Below are 25,691 nucleotides of genomic sequence, written 5' to 3'. Positions count from 1 at the left end.
AACCCAAAGCCTCTGAGAAATGATTTAGGGATGGTGATGCCTTGGGCTTTTTCTGGACCACTGGCCCCTGTACATGTGGGTAATGGAGAGTCAGCTCTCTGGTTAAAGAGCCCAAGTCCTCCAGAGACTTACAAATGGGGAAAATGAGGCACAGAGAGAAGCAGCAAGGAACATGTGACCCTCTTTCTTCATCTCCCTGGCTCCTCCTCTCCTCAACTAGGCATTGTCCCACTGTTACAGGCCAGGAAATAGAGCTCTTAAGGGCCTTGCTCACAGCAGGACAGAGGCAAGGCCAGGGTGGACCTGGGGCCTCTGCTGGCCTTTTCAGAGTTCTTGCCCCCTTTTACCAGCTGCTCCTGGCCTCCATGGGATCCTTTGAGGGTGCAGGATATTTTGCAGCTGTGTTCAACCTTGCTTTGAAGACAGGGTTTGCAGGGTCAGGTGAAGGGGAAATTCTCTCTTTATCCTTCCCTTTCTGCCCTCCTCCCCCCCCACCAGGTCCCAGGGGAATTGGGGGGGGGGTAGGGGAACAGTGCCTGATCCCTTTGCTCTGCCCTGTAGGCAAGCGCTGGAGCACAGCCTCTGCCTACCTGCGCCCTGCACTGAGCCGCCCCAACTTGAAGGCCGAGACCCAGACATTTGTGAACAGGGTGCTGTTTGAAGGCACCCGTGCAGTGGGTGTGGAGTACGTCAAGAATGGCCAGAGCCACAGGGTAAGTGAAGTGTGTGTGTGTGTGTGTGTGTGTGTGTGCAAGGGGGGGGGGGCAGCTCAGATGACAGGAAAGGCCTGGGTGGTGACCCTGGCAGTTGGCAGAAGGGACACCCTCCTCCCCCAGCTGCGCACACGCGCCCTGTCAGCACTTGACTGTCCCCATGACAAGGAGCGAGCAGCTGGCAGCAGGAAGGCCAGCCCAGGCACCTGCAGAGTGGATGCCCACCACGAGCCTTCCAACTGTCACTCCCTGCCCCAGAGCAGTCCCCAAGCACCTTCCACCTCTTCAGGGCCTCACAGAGATTTTACAGAGGTTTTACAGATCATAAACATAAGCATACCCTGTACTTCTGCATGTGCCTCACGTGTCCATCTGGCTTGCTTTATTTAAACCACTTACTTGAGTGCCTGTTTTTATTGCTCTCATTTAAGCTCTACAATTCTGTTTTTAAGATCATTTTTACTCTCTGGCTATTGCAGAATATCATAGCATTTGTGCCACATGATCTGTAATCACACACCATAGCTGTGTGTGCAGGTTGCTTTCAAATAGCAACAAAGTGAACCTCGTCCTTGCTCTCAGGACTTGGGAGCCAGGATCTCAATTGGCAGCTGCATTCCCAACCCCCTAGCCAGTCCCCCTTGAGGCCGTGCTCTTGTGGTTCTGTGTGCTGCGCAGGAGCAGCCCCTGCCGTGACCCAGGAGAAAAGCCGGCTTTTCAGGGAGGGAAGTGGGAACGTGTGCATCCCTGTCATCCTGTGACCTGTTCGAACTTCTGGCTGTTCCAGGCTTATGCCAGCAAGGAGGTGATTCTGAGTGGAGGCGCCATCAACTCACCACAGCTGCTCATGCTCTCGGGCATCGGGAATGCAGATGACCTCAAGAAACTGGGCATCCCTGTGGTGTGCCACCTTCCTGGTGAGCTCCCTTCTTCACTGCCTGGCAGCAGCTGTCTCTGCATTAGGGGATTTAGCTTGCCCTGCTCAATAAAATGATTCACTTTGTTTTATTAGTAGGGAGAGGGGCGGGGATGAGAGTCGGTGCTCCCTGGAGCCATTCCCTCCTTCCCAAAAGAGCCTGCAGGTCACCCAGCCTCCCAGGACACTCTTTCCCCTGGGGGCAGGCTGCTACCATTGGTTTTCCTTCCCTAGCCTCCAATCCCACTTAGATGCCAGGCCCCCTGGCAGGGAGTTTCTGCCTGTACAGGCCCTTGGTCAGCCTGGGCATGTCACCAGGGCAGCTCCATGGAGAGAGGGGCCAAGACCTTTGTGTTTTCCATCCACAGGACTCACCAGCTGCCTTGAGCACTAGAGAAGCCAGCTCCATGATCCAGTGCATGCTTTTCATTTTAAGTCAATCCTTCCAGGCCTACAATCTATCTTATAAACTGTCTTTGATGCCCTTGAAGGCTTGGCTCTTTTTAACCAGAGCTCCCAGAGAGCCAAGCCTTTTGCCACTCGGCTGTATCATAAGAGGTCTCTGAAAGTTGTCACTGACTGTGACCTGCTCAACATCCGCTCGAGCTTGGATGAGCTCATGCAGGATCTGCACAGTGTAGCTTAGCATCTTCCCCCCATCCCCAGGCCAGGGGAGAGGCAGGCTGTCAGTCCACTCAGCCAGCCCTTCAGCAACTGCTCTCTGAGTGGGGCCTGCTGCAGGTGTGGACCCACCCACCTGAGCCTGCACTTAGGGCTGACAGGGGGCACCTGGGTGGTTACATGTGCTGCCCTAGGACAAGGGTAGGGGCGCTTTGGCAGTGCCTGAGAGAGGTGTCCTTTGGAGGTGGCCTTTAAACTGAGACCTGGGAAAGAACAGGAACTGGCCCTGCACATAAGTGAGTGTGGGAGAGTTTTTTAAAACCAGGGGTATGCTGAGAAGCCAGCACAGCCCCCTTTGTTGCCATTTTCCTCGTTCCACCCCCATTTCAGGAGTTGGCCAGAACCTTCAAGACCACCTGGAAGTCTACATTCAGCAGGAGTGCACTCGCCCCATCACCCTCCACTCAGCACAGAAGCCCTTGCAGATGGTCCGGATTGGTCTGGAGTGGCTCTGGAAGTTCACAGGTGGGGGTGCTCATCAGTGACCTTGGTAGAGACTGTCTGGGGTGGACGGCCTTCTTCCTGATGTGCCAAGCGAGGTTTGAAGCTGAGCTATGCCTTTATCTCTACTCTCAGAGCCTCAGTTTTCCTGTGTACAAAATGGGGATACACAGTTTTTGCCTGACACGGTAACACATGTAAAGAGCTTAGCAGAGTGCCTGCTCTTCCTTACAGACAGATGGGGTGGCCTGGTGCCCGGATACCATCTGGGGTTCAAAGAGCCAGAAGAAAGGGCCCAGACGGGACATTCTCAGTGCTGGACTATAGAATCAGCATCCATTTTTCAGCATATTCAGTTTTTCTCTAGTTGAATCTTCAAGCACTGCCTAAGCCAGAAAATGTTGCTTTGAAGTCATATTTCTCACACACATACTATGTACTTTGCTAGATGATGATAAGAGTTAGCAAGGTCAGTTTCCTAGGGGACTGTACATGCTTGTAGGAAAAACTCAGAAAGAAACCAAGTAAACAAACATAGTTTAAAACATACCAAACTTTAGGTGTGGTGAAGGAAACATCAGGATGCTAACTCAGACAGAGAATGGAGGGAGGGGACCTGAGTGGCAGGAAGACTTTGTACCAAAACCTCAGGGATAGGCATTTGGTGTTTTCTATTGGGCCAGAGAGGCTGGACCACAGCAAGGAGGAAGCAATGGTGGAAGGACTGATGGGAGAAGGGGCTGGGAGCTTGACAGTGCAGGGCCAGCTGTGTATGAAGAGTGGGCACCAGGAGGCCCTGAGAAGGGCTGGGGAGACCACCAGTGAGGCACCTGATCTGCCTCTGGACTGAGGTAGGGGTAAGGGTGGTAATGATGAGTGGATGGGTTGAAGGTAGATTTTGGCGCTGAAGTTGATGAAGACTTTCTGATAGGATGGATGGTGGGGGACATGGGTTGGTGATGAGGAAGAGGGAGGAATCAGGGACAACTCAAGTTTCTGACTTTAGCTGGTTAGTGAAAGGAACAGGTTGGAGATAGAGGCTCATGAGGAGCGAAGGCTGGGCCGGGATGGGTTTGCGATGCCCGTGCAACCTTCAGGTCTCCCAGGGAAGTCAGCCATGGTGGATTTAGGGGAGAGGGCAAAGCAGAAGACAGGCATTAGGCATGTAGTGGATATTTAAAGCCATGCTGCTAGATGAGTCCACCTGGGGGAAAGAGGCTAGAGAAGAGGGCTTGGGTCTAAGCACAGAATAAGGACAGAAAGGGGAGGAGGAGCTGCCCAGGAGAGAGGAAGGAACCAGGGGTGAATGGCCCTCATCCTACACGCCCTGACTCTCTCTTCTGCCTTGTCCTCTTTTGATCCTCAGGGGATGGAGCCACTTCCCATCTGGAAACAGGTGGGTTCATCCGGAGCCAGCCTGGGGTCCCCCACCCAGACATACAGTTCCATTTCCTGCCATCCCAAGTGACTGACCACGGGCGGGTCCCCCCGCAGCAGGAGGCTTACCAGGTGAGCAGGCATCTCTTCTCCAGTCCACAGGGTACATGGAAAGGTAAGACCCACCCAGCTCAGCTGTTCTAGGTTCTGAGACCTAGAAATGGACAAATGAATGAGACTTAGCCCTGGGATTGGCAAATCCTGCCAGTTTTGGATACTGGTGTCAACAGCGAGGAGGAAGGAGCAATTCTGTCTGGGCAGTCACAGAGGTGGCTTTTCTGGAAAGGTGAGTAAGAGGCAGGCAAATGGCTAAATGCGTCTGCTCTTAACTGACTTTGGATGTAGAGTCCCACCTGCAGGAAACCCAGGGCCTCTTCTGAGCTGCTGAGTCAGTGGGGTTGGTGGTGGCCATTGTGGATGTCTCTGGAGTAACTGTCACTGCTTCCTTGGTTCTTCCAGTTGCATGTGGGGACCATGCGGGGCACAAGTGTGGGCTGGCTTAAACTGAGAAGTGCCAACCCCCAGGACCACCCTGTGATCCAACCCAACTACTTATCCACAGGTAATTCACCAGCCTCCTTCACCTCCCCCGACCCTGGACTTGCTAGCTCACTCATTGAATGGATGTATCCCTGTATGGGGTTCATGTCTGTCCCAGAATCTTACCCCTGGACTGCATTTTCTGAGACACAAGTTACCCCTCCCCTCTATCATTTTAGGCTTTCAACTTGCATATGTTGCTATGTAGTATTTTGGATCACTCGAAGTAATACACTGGGATGTCATTTTACCTGGTAGGAGAGATTTATAGCTTTCAGAACAATCTACCAGAAGGTACATGGAGATTTGTCTGTGTACATGCCAGGTCTGTACATATAGGTCACATAGCATTTTTCCTGCTGTTACTCTGAGCATCCTTTAAAAGGCAATTATATTCCTGGGCCTGTCTCTTTGCATGCAGCAAAAACGAGAGCTCACCATTGGGCAGGTTTTGCGATGGGCCCAGCATCTTAGTAGCAATCTCACCGCCTGTGGGTAGGTGACAAGCAGGTTGGAGGCTTGGTCTCCTTAACCATGTCCCCTAGGGCAGCTTATCGAGCTTCTCCATGCAGGAGTCTTCCAGTAAACCCAGCATAGTAAAAGGACTTGTCTCACCTATTTCTTCTTCTTGACAGAAACTGATATTGTAGACTTCCGCCTGTGTGTGAAGCTGTCCAGAGAAATTTTTGCACAGAAAGCCCTGGCACCATTCCGGGGAAAAGAGCTCCAGCCAGGAAGCCACGTGCAGTCCGATAAAGAGATAGATGCCTTTGTGCGGGCGAAAGGGGACAGCGCCTACCACCCCTCATGCACCTGTAAGATGGGCCAGCCCTCCGATCCCACTGCTGTGGTGGATCCACAGACCAGGGTTCTTGGGGTGGAAAACCTGAGGGTCATCGATGCCTCCATCATGCCCAGTGTGGTCAGTGGCAACCTGAATGCCCCCACGATCATGATGGCAGAGAAAGCAGCCGACATTATTAAGGGGCGGCCTGCACTCTGGGACAAGGACATCCCTGTCTATAAGCCCAAGACCCTGGACACCCAGCGTTAAGGCAGCCACTGCCTGGAGAATGACCAGAGAACCCCCTGCCAGAGGTCAAGCCAAGAACGCCAGCACAGCCCTTCCTCCAAATGCTACTCCTGAAACTGCCTACCATACAGGACCCTGGTGGTACCTACCCAGGGACTAAGAATTAGATGATTTCTTAAGAATGGAGACCAGTACTACTCAGTGAAAAATGTTCTTTTCTCCCAGAATTTCCCTGGGGGCCGTTTAGAGAAGGCCAGTATCCAGGCATGGGCCCCTTCCTGCCCCTTGGAAGACAGCAGAGGGAAGGGCAGGGCCGAACAAGAGGTGGGTTCATTCCTTGAATGTTCTGTCTTGTCTCCAGCCTGGGGGTCCTGCTGCCTGCTCACTTCCTTAGCCTGGTCAGACTTGAGGGAACCGGTTCTTTACCAGGCCTCCCTCTTGGGGCAAGCCCCTAAAAGAACTCTGTTCTAGGCACAGAGGCTGGATTTTCCAAGGAAAGGACCACATCAACCTCAGGCTGCAAGCTTTCTGTTTTACACACTGGGAAATCTCTGGTGTTCCTGTTCAAGAGGGGAAACTTGCCTCCCGGAAGAAAAACAGCCTTTTCCCTTCCACTTCCTGATTTTACCCTCAGAGTTCTCAGCTGGGTCACTCCGAGAGGCTTGTGGCCTGAGTCCTCAGATGCTCTGGCGCCTTCTAAACACAGCTCCAATGGGAGGATTTCTGGACCTTGCTCAAGGGAGTCTGAAGGGAATGTCACTTTGTTTTCACTACCATAGGCTTCAGGATTTAGGGATTTAGTCTCCCTGTTACAGGAAACGCAGAAACCCAGAGCAAAGCATACCAGAGCAGCGCTCCACAGGAAGCAGCTGCTCCCCCCACCCTCCAGTCTAGACCCAGGAGGCTCCTCTGCAGCAGCCTTGGGAAGCAAAGCACCAGAGCTGCCTGGGCAGTGGATGGGGCTGGTTAACTCTTTTTCTCTGGACATCCAGGGGAGCAGACCAAGATAGAGCTGAACAAAAAGCAGTTAGGCAAAACTATGCACCCTGATCCGGTAAAAATGCAGTTCGGTGGAAGAAAAATAAATTGACAGAGATTTGAGTTTTTGGTGGTGGGGGGGGGCGGATAACAACAACAACAACAAAAAACAGATTCAAATGGCATTTTAAATGACTCTTTGATCTTTAAACTTCTTATAATTAAATAATGTTAATCCAGTTATTTTTGAACTGAGATCTCTTATCCAGACTGTTCTTACAAGGTGAGGAAAAGTAAATGCATTTTGGATTGATTTTTCTGAAGATATCCAAAGCCACTGTCTGTGGCAGGGAAGGAAAGAATTGCCATATGGAAACTTGCAGTGCTGGGCTCAGAGTAAGGAGAGGAGGAAAATAGGGTACTCAGCTTCAGCTGGGATTGGAGTGGATTGAGGGCCCTTGCAAATACATGGGAGGCCTGATAGCTACAACTTAAGTTTCTGGAGAAAACCTTCTGCCAGAAAAGTGGAAAGAGAGGAAAACCTCACTTTTCTTCTTCCTTTAAAAAATTTAAGCAGCTCTTGTTTAATCTTTCCTGTTTATCTTGCCTTATGTTTCAAGGGAAGGTCAACAAAGAAAGTTCTAAGTCTGCTAAGGGGCTTATTTCTCCTCTAGAGGTCCCCCCACCTGCCCGCTAGCAGCAATCAGTGGGTGTCAGAGCTTGGGGCCTTGTGGATGCATGTAGGGGAGGGGCCTGCCAGTGGCTGTGAGGGCCACACGTACCCTCATCAAGGAGAGCTTGCCGATTCAGATAAGCAGAAAAAAGTTATGTGACTGTAAAGAGGTGTGGGGATCTTCCCAGGCCTGACCTTTGTTGTGCTGACCCTCCTTCTCTGGTGACCCTCATCACTTGCCAACATGGCAAATGATGCTGTAATTTAGATTTACCAGTTCTGGGTCCTCTGATATTCTTGGCCTCTTAGACAATGACTGATTAGATACAGTGGCTGTATTTTAAGAGAGACAAAATTAAATCTGATAAAATGAGCCTGTGTGGTGTATTGCGTGATTAAATGCAGCCCCCTCCCCCACTCGGTGTTCACTGCTTGTTGTCATGTGATTAGGCATACATGGAAATACATTGTCAAAGAGAAGACTGTGCTTGTCATACCCACAGGAGTCAAAGTGGAAAAGTCTGCTGTTGGCTGTTGGGGTTCAGACACAGACCTGAATATTAGGATGTGCAGCAGTTCTTCAGTCTCCAGAGCCTTGGGCAGAGAGGGAACCATTACTAATACACGGATGAGTCCCCCCACAAATGAGCAGTGGCTCACGCCACAACAGGGCTGCCTCAGAGTTCTTCTGCCATGAGAGGAATCTTTGCCTTGAGAAAGAGGAAGCCAGAGTGTGGGGGACATAAAGACCCAGGATGGGGAGGACGAGGACTGTGCAAGCGAGCAGGAGCTCAATCTTGTGAGGAACTGGGCAGACCTTGTCAGATAAGTCCCTTAGCAAAAAGTCTGCAATGCTTAAAAAATAGAAGAAGATGCTTTTCAGAAAATAATTGACAGAGGTCAACAGAAACCTGTGTCTGCACCTAGTGACCAGAGGGCTTTGGGGAGCAGTGACCCCTTTGAAGAAACCTGTGTTTCAGCTGCATCAGAACGTTCCTTCTGACAGAATGTGGGATGAGCATGCAGGTGGATGGCAGCCTCTGTGAGCCTGACCAGGAGGTGGCAGGTCCCAGAAGTAGAAGCTCAAGGAGGTGCCTTCACATGTAACCTTTCTGCTTCCAGTACTGGCGGGAGGAACAGTGATTTCCATAAATTCAGATAGATTCTCTTCTCTAGCCAAACCATGTCCCTCACCCCAAAGGCTATTCATATTTCCACTGACAGACTGACTTAAAATCAGATCTAATATATAGAATCTTTTTCTTTAAAAAAAAAAAAAAAAAACACACCCTGCCTGGTGACACAGGCAGTTACCTTATCTCACTGCAGGCCAGGCATCCACGACATTGTTCGTCTGACTCTTAGTCCTGTGTCTGAAGCTGGGCCCCAGGCCTGCACCTCCTTCTTTGCTGACTCATAATTACCAGTTAGGGAGGATAAGAAGAAACATCATTTTAGAGAGGTATAATCTTCCTACAAATAGTGGCCAAGCTGTGGTCTGTTCTGTGGCAGTGGGGATGGGCTTCTGCGGCGGTGGAGTCTGCACTTGGCATCAGCTCTATTGCTAACCAGATTTTAAAACAAATCAACTGTCTGTTATAACATTTTATAAATACCTCCATAGGGAAAAAAACAGGCAATTGGCAAAGACGCTTAACACTTTAAAAAACAAACAACACAAAATAAAATGGACTTTCACCAGACTGGGTGTGGGTTGCTTTTTGGCAGTGAAGTTGGGGTGCATCTACAGTCACCCAGGTCACCTGATTCCTGGAGCAGGCAGAGCCCATGCTGCACATTGAGACGCTTCAGTGCCTTCACCTCCTGCTTTTCCTGGCCTTCGGCCGATGTGCAAACATCTTGAAATTCACCTGGGAAACACGACCTGACCGAGGGGTCCTGTGGTCTTGATGGAAATGGAAGTCAGCACGCTGGTCTGAGGCAGTTGCTTAACTAGGTGCTCACTGTCAGTTGATGGTTAAACGATAGCTGCCATTTCCATTTCATGGTACAATGAAAAATACAAGATAATACAGTTATGGTAGACATACCAAAGTGGTTTTTTTTTGGGGGGGGAGAGGGAAAAACCAAGAAAAGAGAGACATTTAATCTTAAAACTTTCCTAAGACAAAGGAAAAAAAAACATGCTCTACAACACCAAATTTTTCTTAGAAAGAAAAATTTAATATTAGATGAGAGGTTGAACCAGCCTCAATTAAAGCAGGTATTAGGAGTGGTGCTGCCTGTAGAAATGCCAGTTGAGGAGTGACTGGAAAAGATGATCGCCTCTGCCAGAGAACGCAGGGTCTTGGCGTGGCAATTCTGGCCTGACTGCGTTGAGCCACATAGTAAGACCAACACTCCGTGAGAGACACAGAGTCCAAGATAATGTTGACAGTGGTTTAGCCCTTGAGGAGAAACAGTGCTCTCTGCAGCTGGCAGTGTTACCACCGGCATCAAAGGAGCTCCGAGGATAGGAAGAAAATCTACATAATTACAGATCTGCCCTCACGCAGGGCCCCTTCTGAAGCTCTCGCTGGCAAAACCCAGCTCTTTGCAAGGAGAGCTCCTAAATATAATAAAATTATTAACACAGTTTTATTCTGAAGAACATTTTGCCTTTTAATAAAAAAGATTTATGTCAGGAAATAGTCTTTTACAAACCTTGGAGTGTTTTTGCCTGGATCTGGAGTAAGAATGTCTTAAGAAGAGGTTTGTAAGGTCTTCATAACAAAGTGTCATTATTTACAAAAAAACATTAACAGGTTATCTATGTAATATTTAAAAATTTGAATCAAAAATTGCTACCTGTCTTTTGATGGCAGGGAATCCCTGCCAAGGTAACTTGACGAAGTCAGCACATTTCTGTTAACAGAAAAGGAAGCCTTGACAGTTCTAATTATCCAAAAATGGGTTTTCATCAGGAAGTACAAAGTATGAGTGCATTCTAATGAAAACTTCAGCCCTCATTCGATTGCATATAAAAGCCCTCAGAGAATACATAGTACAGCAACACTTTGTAAAAAGGCAATGATTTGACAAGTACAGGCCTGAACATTCTCATCTGGGGATCGTCACGTTTGCTCACCACCCCCCCCCCCCCACCATTTCTTAATACAAGCAGCGTCACCAGTCCCCAGGGGACAAGAGCAGACTCATTTCATTCACCTGTCCAATTATTTCTGCACCAGAGATGCAAAAATATCTTGTATGGGAAGCTGAGAAAACCAAAACTATGACTACCACAGGGTCAAAGTAACCAATCTGACCTACTCTGCAATTAATTTATCAGAGGGGTATTAAAACCAAACAAAGACATTTAACAAGCCATGGTAGATCAAAAGGTACAATATCAAACCATAGAACTCTTGCCCAAATAAAAGACTGCAAATAGTCATCTGGTATATTTTGTGTAAAGATAGATTTATAGTGACTCAAAATATTTTAGAAAAATCTCTGTAGTGTCAAGTTCTTTTGAACTCAAAATTTGATCCCCAAAAGATTTTCATTGAATAAATGTGAATTGGCTCTATTTCCTCTACTTATGTATTATTAAAAATACTAATAATTTCTCAATTTCAGAGGGGGACTACGATAATTAGGACCCATAGATATTGCTGCAGTTCAAATACGGTACAATAATTACAAAATATAGACCATCTCTTTACAAATACAAATTATAGTATATTACAAGTCAGGTATGGTAAATCTATAATTTTTAAACAAACTAGCATATCTAAGTTTACCTGGTTGTGAGTGCATTGTTATTCCAGTTTACAGTTGCCCTAAATATGACAGAAACCAACCATCTGAGTGATATTCTTTTATGTAAACTGGTGTCACATAACAGAAAACCTTGACTGCAAGGTCCTACTCCCCTCTCATAATGACCGCTGGTAGGTGGATTCCGACATACACACTGTGTATCAGAATTGCTAAGAAGGAACCAGGAAGCAGTGTATTTTGGGGGAAAGGGTTTAAAAATGGACATGCTGGGCCCAGTGAATGTCTGATATGCTAGACTGATGGCTGAGGTAATGACACAGGCATGGTGATCGTCATCACCCTTAACCCTGCCCCCGGCAGAGCCTGCAGGTGGGCATGTGTGGGTGCATGTCCCCGTGTGCAGACAGGGATGCACTTAGCCACAGCAGTGTGCGTCTGGACACACGGGCGAGGCCTGTCTGACCTCCTCACTGATCCTCTCTGCGTGGGCTGCACCTGCTGTTCCCACAGGGGGCCTGTGAGGGCGGCCAGGGCAGAGGGCATGCAGCACTGCTGCGCTTGGCCACTTGGTGCCTGTTCTCTACTGGTTTTATGGCTTCCTTGAGGCATGACATCGTGTACAAAAGTCTAACTGAATATTTACTCCAAACTAGTGCCTAAACTTTGCTAAATACGAGGCACTTTTTTTCTCTGGCCCTCCTCCGCCCCACCTGTGTCTGGAGCCAGTCTGACCTCGCCAGGTGCTACAAGGTAGTAATGCATATCATCTCATCTGCCAAGTCCTCCTCATATCTCCCAGGGTCTGGCTCTTCATCACTGTAGCCGGGACCAAAGTCTTGTAGCTCATAGTCCTGCCGGTGTGAGATGGAGCCCACGTCCCCATTAGCTTGGGGACTCATGTTCCCATTGAGCAGGTTGCTGGCTGCACTCTCCATCTCATCGATGGTTAGGTCGCAGGCATCGGCAATTTCGTATTTTGTCACCGACACAAATTTTGGGTCCCTTGCATACCGTCCTAAGCCTTCCGATATCAGGACCTGTGCAGGAAACAGGATCAATGGCATGAATGCATTATAAGGCATTGAGGAGGAAAAATGACAGAAACAAATCAACTCAAGGACTATGCGTGACGCACTTTTGGGACTCAAGCCAATCATGTTCACCACACTTTATACGTGATAACTAAATGGAAATGGAAATGGCTTTGACTTTGAAAATGTTTCAGTGCTCAAAAACTAGACAAGGCCCAAAAAGATGAAACCCACTGGGGGAATACTTTAGCATAAACTAGTATTTGCAGGAATAGCTTGTGTAATGCTTTAACAGGTAATTTATGAGAATCAGCAGTGGTGGCCAGTTTTTATATTCATGTTTTAAGTAACATCTGCGTGGCTTTTTTTCTCCTGGATTACCCAAGTTCATGCTAAGAAGTAGGAGGTGTCAAGAATTGAACCGAGGCAGCCTGGCCCCCGAGGCAGCCTGGCCCCCGAGCCTGCTCTCCCTCTCCTGCGTGTGCTTCTCCAGGATGCTCTCTCTGCTGTCGCATGGAGCCTGCCCTCCCCTGGTTGAGAGCTGTACTCACTGCCTCTACCAGGCTGTCTGCGCTCCTCTGTTTATCGCTGTTTTTGTTGTGGAAGCTGCTGGGGACAGTCAGGCTGGCTGGCGTGAAAGTCCGATAGGAGATGTCAGGCTCGTCCGTGTACCAGGAGCTGCGGTGCAGGGATGGCAGGCTGCCGTTGACCTGGTCCAGGGACTCTGACCGCTCGACTTGGATCAGGGGGGTATAGCAGGGCATCCAGTCCCGGTATGGAGGGGTCGCTGGAGGGGTGACCCATGACCTGGTCGAGTGACTCGGTGAGTACTTCTGGGCTTTGCTCGAATCTAGGCCTGCAACTGCCATGATCTGAGGGGAGAGATCAGAGCTGCTCAGTCATTCAACCCCCCTGCTTCCTTACAGCGGGCCAACTCTGCATCACTGTTCCATAGGGGCAGCCTCAGACAAGGGCCTTAGAAAGGTAAAAAGCTTAGAAGACAGTAAAAAGCCGGCTATCTAGCAGACTGTGTTTTCTTTTTCCCCAAATCCATAATGCATTTCCTGGGACTGTTCCCAAGTAGGAATCAGTTGCTAATTCATGAAATTCCTTCAGAGTAGTGAAGAATCAGGGAAGACATAGAAGCTGTGGCGCTTGAACACACCACCCAGTTTACTCTGGGTTTAAATATTCAAGAACATTCAGGGGAAACTAACGATGCCCAGAACTCATAGGAAAACACAGCTGGTTCTTTTTACTCTAGTGTAACTCGGCACATAACCAGTATTCTGTCCATTCTAAAGCACTGGGTACAGTCCTGCTTCCTGAGCCCCTCCTTGGGATTCCCCATCTGCAGAGAGGGACACAGAGGCCCCACGTGAGTAAGTAGCAGAGGTCCTTGGCCAAATAGCGAGCTGTAACCATCCGAGGGAGGCAGTCCAGCAGACAAGATCTGGGCCTCAGCAGGATGGAGCAGGAGAGGGAAGAGTATTTTCACACACATGTCCCGTCTCCATGCCAGTGTGGCCCATGGCATTTGATGGCCTGTGCCTTCCAAAGGTTGGTTCTTCCATGATCACACAGAACCAAAATGAAAATGAACAAAAAGGTGAAGGCAGAAGTAAAAAAGTTGGCAGAGAGACTTCAGAAGAAAATTTGAAATGGCACTGAGCGTTCTTGTGCTTGGGAACTTCAGGGTGATCACATGCAGGGAGGCCTGGCTCTGCAGCGCTTACAGCTGGGGGGTGGGGCTGGGACATGCATTTTACAGCCCGGCTCTCCCCCCAGCCCCCACCTCCCCAGACAAATGGACAACATCTCTGATATGCTATTTTCAGAAAGAAAAAGTACCCTGTTCATGTCCTTGAGGCCAAGTCCCAGTGAGTGGCTCTGGCCCCAGCTTGCTCCCACCCAGCTCCCTCAGCGTTGACAGGTCTTCCTCTCTAGACCACCTTCTCCTTACTGGCGGGGTTGAGGGTCACCCACCCTCCAGACCACAAGGCCCTGCCTGCAGACTGCTCAGTAAACGTGTTCTAGTGAAGGTTTCTCAGAGCAAATACAGGGCAGCACTGATTGATCAGAATCAGTTAAGCAGCCACCACTCCCCGGGTCACAGGTTGCATCAAGGGTCTGTCTTCAATGCCAAGGAGAGATGTAGAAAAAAAGATTGTGCAATGAAGTGGAGAGGCCCAGCTCTGGAAGTTGCAGCCTTGGATTCAAATGCCAACTTGGTCACGGAGCCTGTGTGGACTCAGGCATGTTATATATCCTCTCTGATGTTTTTCTCATGTGTAAAATAGGGTTTGTTACAGTACCTATTTGGCAGGGTAGTTCCAAGGATTAAACCAGACTGTGTGGGAAAGTTCTCTCCTTCCCTCCCGGAGCTGGTGGCCACAGGCCAGGGGTGTCTGGAGGTGGGTTGTCGGGGAGCAGGCCCGACTCACCTGTTGCTGCATCAGGTGCAAGGGCAGGGCCGTGCGGTGGGGGAAGGCAGGAGACAGCGGGGCCTCGTCCTGGCTGCTCTGCCTGCGCAGGCACTCAAAGTTGAAGGAGGCTCTCCGGTGGGCTAAGAAATCAGAGAACATCATTCAGTTGTGAAGCATGTTCTCAGTCAGGACACTGGGGCTCACAGGAATCAGGCCGGCCCACTGGACACTCCACAGGAGGCCCAAGAAGTAGTAGGCAATATGCCCAAGAAAAAGACAGTAGTAAGGGCTCAAAACTTTGGGAGGGGAGAATGAAGGCAGTGAAAAGGCCAACCAGGAATGTTTTTAAAAAGTGCAAGGTTACTACTTTCAAATGCTGTGCCTGTTCTCGAAAGGAGGAGCTAAAAGCGTCCTAGAGGGCAAGGTTTTCTGACTCTGAAGCCTCTGGGCCTAAATATTTTGGGGAGCACACTCAGTTCCAGAACACAACACCATCCTGGAATCCTGCAAACATTTCCTGACTGGCCCGTTCTCACCTTCTGGATACGCTAAGTGACTCTGGGGTGCACTACGTTGCTGGTGCTCCCGTGTTTACACTTCTGGTTTGAAGGGAGTGACTTACTACCTGCCCTGTTCAGTTCAACCAGGTAATAAGCAAATGCTTTTGTTAGGAAACACCCCACTTCTCTAGCATTAAGACAAACAACAAGAATAAAAAGAATACCTGAGACTATAAAGGAAACAGCTGAATTCTGGGCCCCTAAGCACAAGGCCTCCTCCAGGAACCCCCTCCATGCTCTCAGGGGCCTGGCACTGCGGAAGTGGCTTTGGGGAGTCTCCCCTAGAGTTTGTGAGGCAGCGGTTGCGTCATCTCGATAGCACCTTACTTGAACTCTGCTTTCTAAGCTCACAGGCCATTTCCCGTGCCCCAGTAGAACTCCTGCCTGCCCCTAATTCCTGCTTAAGAAACTTCAGGGACTAGGCCTCCCGGGCATTGTGGGATTGAACATGAGGCTCCAGAAACTGGGTTCTGTGAGGGATCTGCTCTAGAGTGCAGGAAGATGACAGAAAGAAGCAAGACAGATAAGCGGTCCTGGTCTCTTGGGCCCAGTGCACACTGGTGCATGCTGGGGCCTGCTCGTTGACTTTGGCTACATGGAACATAGACAGCTGGGCAATGAATGTGGTTTTCATCAGAAGGCTTCCCTTAAGCACCACACAGAGGCCTGCTTTAACAGTGTACTAAGGAGGATGGGCCTCTCTCATTAGCATAACCCCTAGGATCAGATGGTGGGGGCCAGAGGCTCAGAGCTGGGAAAGGGGAGCAACAACCCTTCTCATTTGTACAGTGCTTTTTAGTCTCTACTGTCAGTCCATGTATACCCATCATCTTGTTTGATCTGCACAACAGTCATCTCTGGAGGAGGAAGTAATCCTGCTGTAGCTGAGAGCAGAAGCCTGAGGAGTTAGTTAGTTAAATGTTCTCTCTGTCCAAGGTTGGAGCTGATGGGCAGCAAAGCAAAACTCCCTTACAAATAAAGAGGGTGGCTGTTCCTGTCTGCTCCGGTCCCTCGCCATCAGCAGGACTGTGCCTGTGGACACCGAGGTGGCCACTTGATGGGCCAGGTGGGAAAATGAGCAAAGACAGAGGTCCAAGGATGGCAGGGGACCTCATCTCACGCGGGCCAGGGCCTCTGCCTGGCTGCACTGTACAAGCTTCATCTAGTATTTATGTGGAACAGAATTATAGCACTTAGCAGCATGTGTTTGAGGCTGAGCAAATAAATATTAACCATGGAAATGGGTATGTTTACCCTCCCTGGCAGGGCTATGACAGCTGGAGTAAGCATGCCACTAACCATGCTCTTACCATGTGTGTACATGGCAGACTCAGAAGCCAATGTATCTCCGCTAATTTTAATTCCTGATTAGAGTCCTGCTCAAGAATATGCTTCATTCCTCAAGAAAACCAGAAAGGGACATTCTTTATCATCAAAATGCCCACATAAAACTGCCCAGCCAGGAGCTGGCAGGGATCACTGCTGCCTTTCTCCTGACAGCACCAGGTACAGCACAGCTGAGAGGAAAACCAGGCTGGGGAGCAGCCAGCCCCTACCCCTTTCTTGGCAGTCTGGGGTTCCCCTGGGCCCAGACGGGAGCACCTATTCTAGAGGCCAATGAGCAGAGAGCACTGGCAGACCTGAGGCAAAGATGAGAGAAAAGGAAGATGGCGAGACGAGGAAGGATGGAGATAACCTGATGAGGAACTGGGAAGAGATGGACACTAAGGATTCCCTCGGAGGCATGGGGCCTTGGAAGGCCGGCCTGCTCTGCTAAGTGCCTACCCTCCACCTCTCTGGGATTTGGTTACCCCAGCTGTGAGGGGGAGTTGACAACAGAAGTACACGCCTTGCCTACCTCTCAGGATGGATGAGGCACAAAGGCAGTAACATACACAAAAATCCCTTTATTGGATGTGCAGTTTTAGAGCCACCTACTGCCCTTCTAGTTGCAAAGAGTGTCAAGAACAGTGCTGGATTGGCCTAAGCTTTCTCACATGGCATGGATGAGAAAGGAAAGCTGATACAGCATCCCAACCAGGGGGCTGGCCAAGAGAGCCTGAGGTGCCTGGCCCGGCACTCTCCCCAAGGAGTGGGGCAGGGGAGCAGGCACGCTGTTCTCTGGGACGCTCCCCCCGAAAGAAAAATTCTGGCCTCACATGTTGGGGTGGGAGGTAGGAGGCGCCTCCGTGGAGATCTCCGGGAATCGTAGCAAATGGGCCAGTCATCATCCTCCAGGAAGCCTTGGGGGTGATGGTAGCCTTGAGGCCTCTCGAAGTCCAGGCTGCTGCCTGGGTATCTGTTGTAGTAGTCATAGTTTTGCCTAGCAGTCAAAAAAGACCAAAAGAGATTGAGGGGCATATGAGATTCTAATCAACAAGTCCTACCTCTTGACTCTGACAGACTATCATCTGCAATCCTCCCTCCATCTCCCTTGGTCACAGGTGGACTGAGAACAAGGCAGTCCTCAGCTTCATGGAAGATTCTAGTTGGAGGGCAAGGGCCTTAACAAGAAGGCTCAGGACTAGAGGTTTGTGAGTAATGTATTGGGAGTTTCCGGGAGCCTTGGACCATAGTCAGATTCCACATGCCCTGTAAGCCTCACTATCGTCACTTACTCTTCACTGAGAATCGCTCTCCTGAGAGCCTGCCTCTGCCAGGCGCTGGGCTGGGTATGAGGGACACAAAAATGCACGAAACACAGTCCCCACCCTCAAGGAGCTTAGATAATACACACCCCACGCTACCCCCTGCCCAGGTGTCTAAAGCAAGCTGGAAAAAGTCAGTGCTAGGAGAGAGGAGCTCAGAGTGGGATCCATGAGTTTGGGAAGTGGAGGTGTTGGGGTTTCAGTTCCACTGGAGAAATAAAAGCAAGACTATGGAGCAGGCCCTTGAAGAGACAGTGGAATTGGTCATGCAAAGATGGTGAGGGCATCTAAACGGTGAACATGGTGTGAGCAAAGCTCCCGAAGAAGGAAACACAGAGTAAGTTTGGCTCAGAATCAGTGGTTCCATCTGCCTGGAAGGTGAGCATTGGAGGGAGGCTTATGAAGGAACAGCTGGAGAGGTAGACGGGTCAGATTACTGAAGGCCTGGAATGTGAGGCTAACGTTTCTTGAAAGCTCAGTTGCCAGCAGTTACCTCTGTGCAGTACCACTTCCTTCTCAGGGTCCCCCCCAGTCAAGCTGAGATGTGGTTTACACAGGAAAGGGTTAGTAGGTGACCTCTGTCCCCCTGTACTGTCCCCAGTGTGTCTGAAAGCAAAGTGCCCACTTTCACCACAAGCATTCTTTATGCAGGACAGAGGTTGGGAGAGGCACCTCTGCTGAGGTGATGTCACTCTGCCCTCTTGTCCCCTTCATCCCCAGGAGAGAGCCCTTGACTGGTGCTGTTCATTAAGACCCCAACCACAGCTATGGGCTGGCCAAGCTGCTGTGCAAACATAGCACTCAGTGTTACTGAAATAAAAGCTAATCTCTTTGGATAGGGAATTGATAGAAAGGGGCTAACCAAGCTGTGAAGTAGGCCCAGCTCACATTTCTGGAGCCTTTACTAAAAGGCCTCAGAGGCCTCTGATGGAAATAAGTCAACAGGTCTGAAAGAACAGATTCTCCTCTGCCTCTCTTTGGCCCTGTTTCTCTTACTCTGACTTCCCTGGCCCAAGTCTGTGCTTCTGTTTTGCCTTTCAGGAGAATCAAAGCCCAGCTGTAGGTAGCCCTCGGCTCATGAGTAGGCAGAGCACAAGGGGCAGGGAACGGGGAGGCCTTTTAACTTCAGCCCCAGCCACAGAGCTCCTTACCTGCTTCTGGTGGGTGAGCTGTCGTCCTCGTAGTACTCTTCACTGCTGAAATACTCCTGTTCTCCCAAGCAGCGGGGGTCCCTGAAGTAGCCTTGTAGCTCTGGGTCTTCTCGGCAAATCGTTGGGAGCTGCTCCTCTCCTGAGTCGGACCTGCAGTTGAGAGAGGCTCTGAGAGCCGGGGCAGGCGGTGGACGGTCCGCGCCCTCAGGCCTCCGCCTGCACTGCCTCTCCCCGTGGTGCCTGCCTCCAGCGGGACTGAACCGTCCAGTCCTCTGGCAATGGGGCTATGACTATGGCATGGGGAGGGGAAGGGGTTTCTCAGGACCCTGTACAATGCTGGTGCCAAACCCCTGTGCCCAGAGGCCTTAGAGCCAAAGAAGTAAATGTGATTTGGGGAATAGAGCAAGGAAAATGGATCCAGAGCACTGCAAACAGTGCTCTCCTTCCTGGCCCAGCGCCCACCCAGTGTGACTTCAGAACAAGGAACAAGGAGGCTCCTTTACCACTGACTCTCTACTATATCAAAACCCAAATGGGATGGGAGGGGTGTTGGACCATGTCACAGGGGACTATCATGGAAGATATTTGCCAAGCTTTCAAAGGTTGCCTAACCCAGGACTGTCACCATGTCTCCCTGAAACCCAGCTTGTCCTGGGCCCAATCCTTAGGAAACCCAGCCAGGCCCAGTGACATCAACCTTCTCTCCGAAGAAAGGACTGTGCTTCCTCAAAACTCCTCTCTCTTACCACCCCTCTCGGACTCAAGTTGCTCCTGATTTCACTTGTAATTAAACTGGAAGACCTAGTTCCTTACCCCCAACAAAATGATCATTTCTCTAGCAGCTCAACTCAGTTCTGCAAATGTGGCAAAGAAAATACTGTGCATATGTTGAGGGCTGTAGAGGACACAAAGGAGAAGACCTGGTTCCTGGTCCTTAGAGCTTTGGGTCTTGCATTTCCTAAGCCCCTTCAACCCCCAGTCCCTCCAAACGCAAACAGAAGCTTGACCCCAAAAGAGCAAGCAGGAGAGAAGTACCCAGGACGATGAAACTGCCCCCTGAGGGGCACAGTGGGCCCTCACAGTACTGCCTTGGGCCTGAGGGAACTAGCCCACGGGGCGCACCTGGAAGACGACTATCTGTCCTTGGGTACTGAGTCTATGCAGATACGAATCTGAAAGCTCCTTTACATAGAAAGAAGCAACTACCTCCAACTCTTGAGTCCACCACCCTGAGTTATTATAACCTATTAGGCCAATTGACTCAAAGGAAATTTTCTCTTTCCTCAGCATTCTAAGACATCAGCTGCTAACACTTATAACACCACCTATTTAACACATAAACATAGACAATGAACACATACCTAATGTAAGTCTCATAATAGCGGGTTCTATCCAGGCAAGGCATAAAATAGGAGGGAGGGAGAAGATAAAAGTTAAATATTTTCAACAAAATTTAAATTTCAGATATCAGGCAACCTCCTAGAGCAAGGGTTGGCAAACCAGAGTTCATGGGCTGAATGCAGACTGCCAGCTATTTCTGTACAGCCCATGAACTATAAATGGTTCTTATGTTTTTATAGAATTAAAAAAAAAAGAAAAATGTTTTATCACTTTCATCATTTGAACATATGAAATTCAAACCTCGATGCCCATAAATACAGTTTTTTGGGAACACAGCCACACCCATTCATTTACATGCCATCCATGGCTGCTTTCTCGCTACAAGAGCAGGGTTGAGTAGTTGTGACGAGACCACATGGTCCTCAAAGCCTAAAATATTTACCCTCTAACCTTTATAGAAAAAGTTTGCCAATCCCTGTCCCGGAATATGTCAGCACAATTGGGGAGGGTGGATTTTGTGACTGCTGCTGTTTTAAGGGGCACCACATACGGCAGGACATGGGATGGCAGGTGGTCCTTTACCCATTAGGTTCATCACGTGGCTAGTGCTTGAAGAGGCCACAACCTCAGTAGCGCTTGGAGATTCTAATGGAAATGCCTACCGAGAATTGCCTCCACGTGCCCAATGGGAGAGGAGGAAGAATGACCTTGCTCTATGGGACTGGATGAGACGTGGGCAGATGCTACATTACCAAGCGCAAACACATTTAAAGGTTACCTTTTGATACTGGCCCTTCTGTGAGGCTCACGGTCATGCTTGTGGGAGGAATGATGCCCATTTTCAGACACATGCTCAAGGTTCCCAATGCTGGGCTGCTTTCCACGGGCAGCTTTGGACATATTGGCATTATTGAGATTGGCATTTGTTGAGTTGGGAACGTGCTTTCCTATGGAATTATGGTTATGACGATTATGACACACCGAATTTCCTGCTGGAGGAAACAGCGGTTTCTCAGTATCACTTGCAGGTGGAACTGAAGGCCTTTGGACATGCAGGGGACGGTGGGTGGTATTGGTCTGCTGAAGGGAATCTCTCCTATCACTATTAACATGATTGACATGGTTTCCAAGCAGGGCACCATTTCTCTGCAAAATAATGGGAGACAACACCAGGTAATTCAACAAGTATTTGATGCAGGCTAGCTCTGTTAGGTAATTTTTTCTACATGAAAAACAAATTCTAGGTAAGCTCCATAGGATCCCTGTGAAACAGTCCGCATGTCTGAATGATCAGGGTGAAGTATTTGTGTGGCAGTTGGTCCTCCCTGAAATGAGCAAGGTTACCAAATCCTGAGCTGGGGAGCAAGTTCTCGCCTGCCACTGGAATACACTCTTCCAGTCTCTACAAGTTGAGGTGACTTACACCTATCTGGGCTGGTTGGCAGCCCCGGAGGCCAGGCAACAGGCATGCTCCCGGGGCTGTGGGGCTGAGGGCTGGCAGGCCCATCAAAAAGCTGGCCCGGGGAAGAAGAGGGGTGCTGAGGGCAGCAGCTGGGAGGACCCAGGATGCTCTTCCATAACCGGCCAGTGGCTGGGATCAAGCTGCCCAGAAGCTGACAGTGTAAGGCAGGGGGGACAAGCTCAGAAAGGAGCAGGCCTGGCCCTAGAAGAGGCGCTGGTGAATGGGGAGGGCCTGTCTGGGTCTGTAAGCCCCTCTAGTCCCTGGGGCTGGTTTGTATTCTCCAGGCTCTTCTGTGGACCATTAACTGCCCAAACTGAAGTCCTGCCCCTCTATTTGCAGGTGGCCAGAGTGTAGCTAGACATGGAATAATTACTTTGAACACATCTTCTTCTTCTTCTTGTTTTGTTTCCTCAGGCTCATCATCTTGCAAATCACATGATATAGCACGCCGGATTTCTGGCCCAATGTCGTGAAGTGTCCTTAATCCCGCCTAGATCAATGAAAATGGCAGAACAGATTAGACAACATGTGTACCCTGGACCCAGCCTTGGTCTCGACTTTGCTCCTGCCTGATGCAGCTGTGGGGGTGGGGTGGGGGGGAAGCTTTCTCCAAAGGGAAATCCAGGGAGCTGACTGCTTGGTTGAGTGTGGTCAGGAGTTCTCCAGGGTGGTCAGGGTGGTCCCAGGCTGGAAGGCTTAAGGCCTTCAACCCAGTAACTTCCTTTGCAAGTGCCCCAACTTATGTAACATTGCCTGGTTGTGAGTGTCTGGACGCCAAGGCTCTGGGGGCAGTTCTAGGGTCTACCAGGGCCAAGAGCCCATGCCCTGGTCTAAACAACATTCTTCAACGAGATCCCGTGAAGAGCACCATCTCCCCAAGCCCTGCACAGTGGAAACAGCACAGCCTGGCTGTTCTAAAGCAAAGGTGACAGAGACTCCATGGTGGTGTCCAGGATGAGGAAGTCTAGATGCAGGTCCGGAGGCATAAGCAGACCAAGGAGCCATCAGGGCCACTGACTTTGTGAAAAGCCATGGGAATGAGGGAGTGACACCACACACTGCAGCCACCCACACACTCAGGACCACGATGGGATGGGTTGACAGGCACACACACCTAGGCGCTGTGCAGTATGCAGCCTCCATGGCCATTCGTGGCACCCTGGCCTGCAGCCTGCGTTCAGGTTGAGAACTCTCCAACAGTGGGGGTCATCTTCTTGAAGACCATGTGATTTGAAAATAGCTCACCAACTTCTGGAGGCAGAGCAAGACCCCACCAGGCAATTTCCTCTGGGGCCCTTTTACACATTCTGCCTGTCCTCAAGGATCCCCAATCAGCCTTTCTTCCTGTGGGACCCTGCTCTTTTGGGAAAGGGCCTGCCCCGCTCTGAAGACTGGGAGGAGTCCTTCCCTTGTTCACGGTTTTGTTAGGGAAACAGTCCAGGATGCGAATGGACTGTACGTGGGGGAGGTGTGGGAGCTGGCTGTAACAGATGTTTTGACCAATTTGAAGAAAAACAGCATGCCAACTTAAAGATTAATACAGACGGTAAAGCTCCTTTCTCCTTTTTGACAAAAAGGCTTACATCTGAAAGAGGCGTTTCCTTCCTGCCCCACAGGCAGGCACCTTCTCACTTGCTGGCAGTCTGCAGATCAGCAGCTCCTAAAAGCTTGGGGAATGGTGGTCGGAGACATTGGTTATACAGGTCTCCGTAGGAGAAGTGAGCCAAGGGGCAGGTCATCAGGAGCAAGCCACTTTCCCTTCCTTCCTTCCCAACACCTGGCAGTGGGCAGGCAGCTGTGGCCAGGACATAGACAAAGCATGAGGACCATGCTTGAGACATCACACAGTAGGACTGACACCCAGCAGTGGGGCGGCGGAAGGCAGGGAGAGTCTCACCAGAGCCGGCAGGGCTGCGCTCTACTGCCACAAGAATGCTCAGAACTGGTCTGCTGCAGATGCCAGTGGTGCTGATGTTAATTTAGAATGTAAAGTTGTATGGGAACTTCCCAAGAGGCTCTTATATAAAAAATGGCAACCAGCCTATGTAATGATGCTGTTAAAAATGGCACCCTAGGCTGGGTCTGGGTCTGATTTGAACCACCATTTGAACAGAGGAGTAGCAAGGTCTTGACATTTCATAAACTATGGGAGTGAAAGAACTGTCAGGAGTCACAGCTTTAAGCTTTAAGGGGAGGGTTCTGTGGTCTTTTGGAGGAAAGGAAGTCGTCCCCGGACCAGACCCAGAGCAGTTCTTTGTGTGGCTGGTGCGGCTGCTCCTCACTCTGCAGTCCCTCTGATCACAGGCGCAAGGCACACACGCACACACCCCTGCACAAGCACACATGTGCCCCTCTCTGGATCCCCACGTCTAGAATATTAGCACCTGGGGAATCATTTGGCTCTGGGGCAGATCCACTTGCTATTTTCATGGAAACATCAAGAAGCCAAATCTAATGTCATATTATAAAAGCTCTCACACAGAACTGCAGGAATGTGAAAAAAGGTCAGACGCAGCAGTATTTAACAGCCTGCAATTCACTCAGAATTTTCTAGGGTACATTTATCAAGGAGATATAGGTTAAGCAAGGGTTTGGTAGAGTCTGATTTTGGATCAACTGGGAAGAATGGTCTGTTACAGATTTGAGGTCCCCGAACAAGAAGAGACCAAGTGGGAGACACCTGCTGTCTCTACAGAATTAACACAGTTACAGTGCACTAAGTCACCTCCCTCCCCCCAAGTAAATTATATACATTAATCCATGGGACAAGGCAGTATGTCCAGGAACCCTTTTGAGTTTAAACATCAGATAATCTTAGTTACTGTCATTCAATCGATTAGACTAGGCCTGATTAAAAGAAATAGAAAACTATTTATTTGGATAATTTTTAACATCATCCTTTGTTGACTGGTTGACATTTCACTGAAATACACATGTAACATAATTGCATAATAAAAACAAAAACCGTCTCCAGCAAGTCTTCAATGATATGCAAGATTAGGATTCAGTTGATAGGATAATGCAGTGAGTAGACAAAGGACAGATCATTTGTTTGTAACAGAAATCATGAGAAGGTTGAGAGGTGGCCCACCATGCCATTTCCAAAGACAAATAACAACAACATTTATTAGAGAGACATCCAAGGGGGGAGAAAGCATCACTTTTCCCAGACACAAAAGCAAAGGTTTAGAAATCATGACTCTTATTTTGCTTGTTCCACAGAGGAGAAAACACACCTTTTAAGTCAAGGAGTGACTTTCTTTTACTCTTTCACATGTGCTGTCTGGAAAGTGGAGGTTGCTGGGGGAGGGAAGGGGGGAGTGTCTGCCACAGTGGGGAGCTGAGGGAAACAGATGTTCCCAAACCTGAACTGAAATGAAGCTTAAGCACAGCACCCTGAATTTATTACATATCACAAAACATGATAATGAAATTTTTCTAGCACATGTATCAAGCTAAAAGGTAGCTTAGTCGGCTCCAAAAATTCCATAGGCACAAGTTCTATTCCAAAAAATTCAGAAAACAATCTTAAACTCTTGAAAAAATTACTTTTTTTTCACAGCCCTAAAAAAAGAATATTTTCCCTTGAAATAAACACTTCATAAACAGTAGAATTATCTATGCTTTTATATTTCATATCTGTGTCTATCTCTGTCAGCAAAATACTATTTTAATTTAAAATATGGTCATGAGCACTTAAACCAATTCCCTTAAAGCCATATAAAGTCATTCCATTAACATCCCAGTAGTATTACGGTTATAAATAAACACAGAATTGCTATAAAATATAAACACTGACTTGTTTTAACATGTCCAATCTTATAAAATATTAAACAGAATCAAGCCTTGTTTCTGGTCAATTTTAAAATGCTAGATGTTATCATAAATATTTTTTTAAAAAAGAAATGTTGGCGCTTTGCCTGTAGACTGCTGC

The 25,691-nt window shown here is 49.2% G+C and overlaps 2 protein-coding genes across 5 annotated transcripts in view; one reads left to right on the top strand and one right to left on the bottom strand.

Moving 5' to 3' along the window:
* The window catches only part of CHDH (choline dehydrogenase), a 77,039-nt gene extending 69,254 nt beyond the window's left edge, over positions 1-7,785 (top strand). For both annotated transcript variants that reach the window (XM_037798317.1, XM_037798324.1), the window contains exons 3-8: positions 562-713; positions 1,501-1,630; positions 2,641-2,775; positions 4,118-4,260; positions 4,648-4,750; positions 5,364-7,785. In XM_037798317.1, coding sequence (XP_037654245.1) covers positions 562-713; positions 1,501-1,630; positions 2,641-2,775; positions 4,118-4,260; positions 4,648-4,750; positions 5,364-5,782 — 1,082 coding nt within the window. In that variant the 3' untranslated portion in view covers positions 5,783-7,785. The remainder of the gene's footprint in view (positions 1-561; positions 714-1,500; positions 1,631-2,640; positions 2,776-4,117; positions 4,261-4,647; positions 4,751-5,363) is intronic.
* Positions 7,786-10,013: 2,228 nt separating this feature from the next.
* Positions 10,014-25,691, bottom strand: part of CACNA1D (calcium voltage-gated channel subunit alpha1 D) — a 459,890-nt gene continuing 444,212 nt past the window's right edge. For all 3 annotated transcript variants that reach the window (XM_037798311.1, XM_037798303.1, XM_037798296.1), the window contains 8 exons: positions 22,131-22,247; positions 21,074-21,441; positions 20,316-20,342; positions 18,955-19,104; positions 17,315-17,478; positions 14,614-14,735; positions 12,721-13,041; positions 10,014-12,175 (listed from right to left, as the gene is read on the bottom strand). In XM_037798311.1, coding sequence (XP_037654239.1) covers positions 11,882-12,175; positions 12,721-13,041; positions 14,614-14,735; positions 17,315-17,478; positions 18,955-19,104; positions 20,316-20,342; positions 21,074-21,441; positions 22,131-22,247 — 1,563 coding nt within the window. In that variant the 3' untranslated portion in view covers positions 10,014-11,881. The remainder of the gene's footprint in view (positions 12,176-12,720; positions 13,042-14,613; positions 14,736-17,314; positions 17,479-18,954; positions 19,105-20,315; positions 20,343-21,073; positions 21,442-22,130; positions 22,248-25,691) is intronic.

Source organism: Choloepus didactylus, chromosome 1, assembly GCF_015220235.1.
Source record: "Choloepus didactylus isolate mChoDid1 chromosome 1, mChoDid1.pri, whole genome shotgun sequence".
NCBI classification, from domain to species: domain Eukaryota; kingdom Metazoa; phylum Chordata; class Mammalia; order Pilosa; family Megalonychidae; genus Choloepus; species Choloepus didactylus.
The sequence above is the reverse complement of the archived record's forward strand: the minus strand, read 5'-3'. Positions and strand labels throughout refer to the sequence as shown.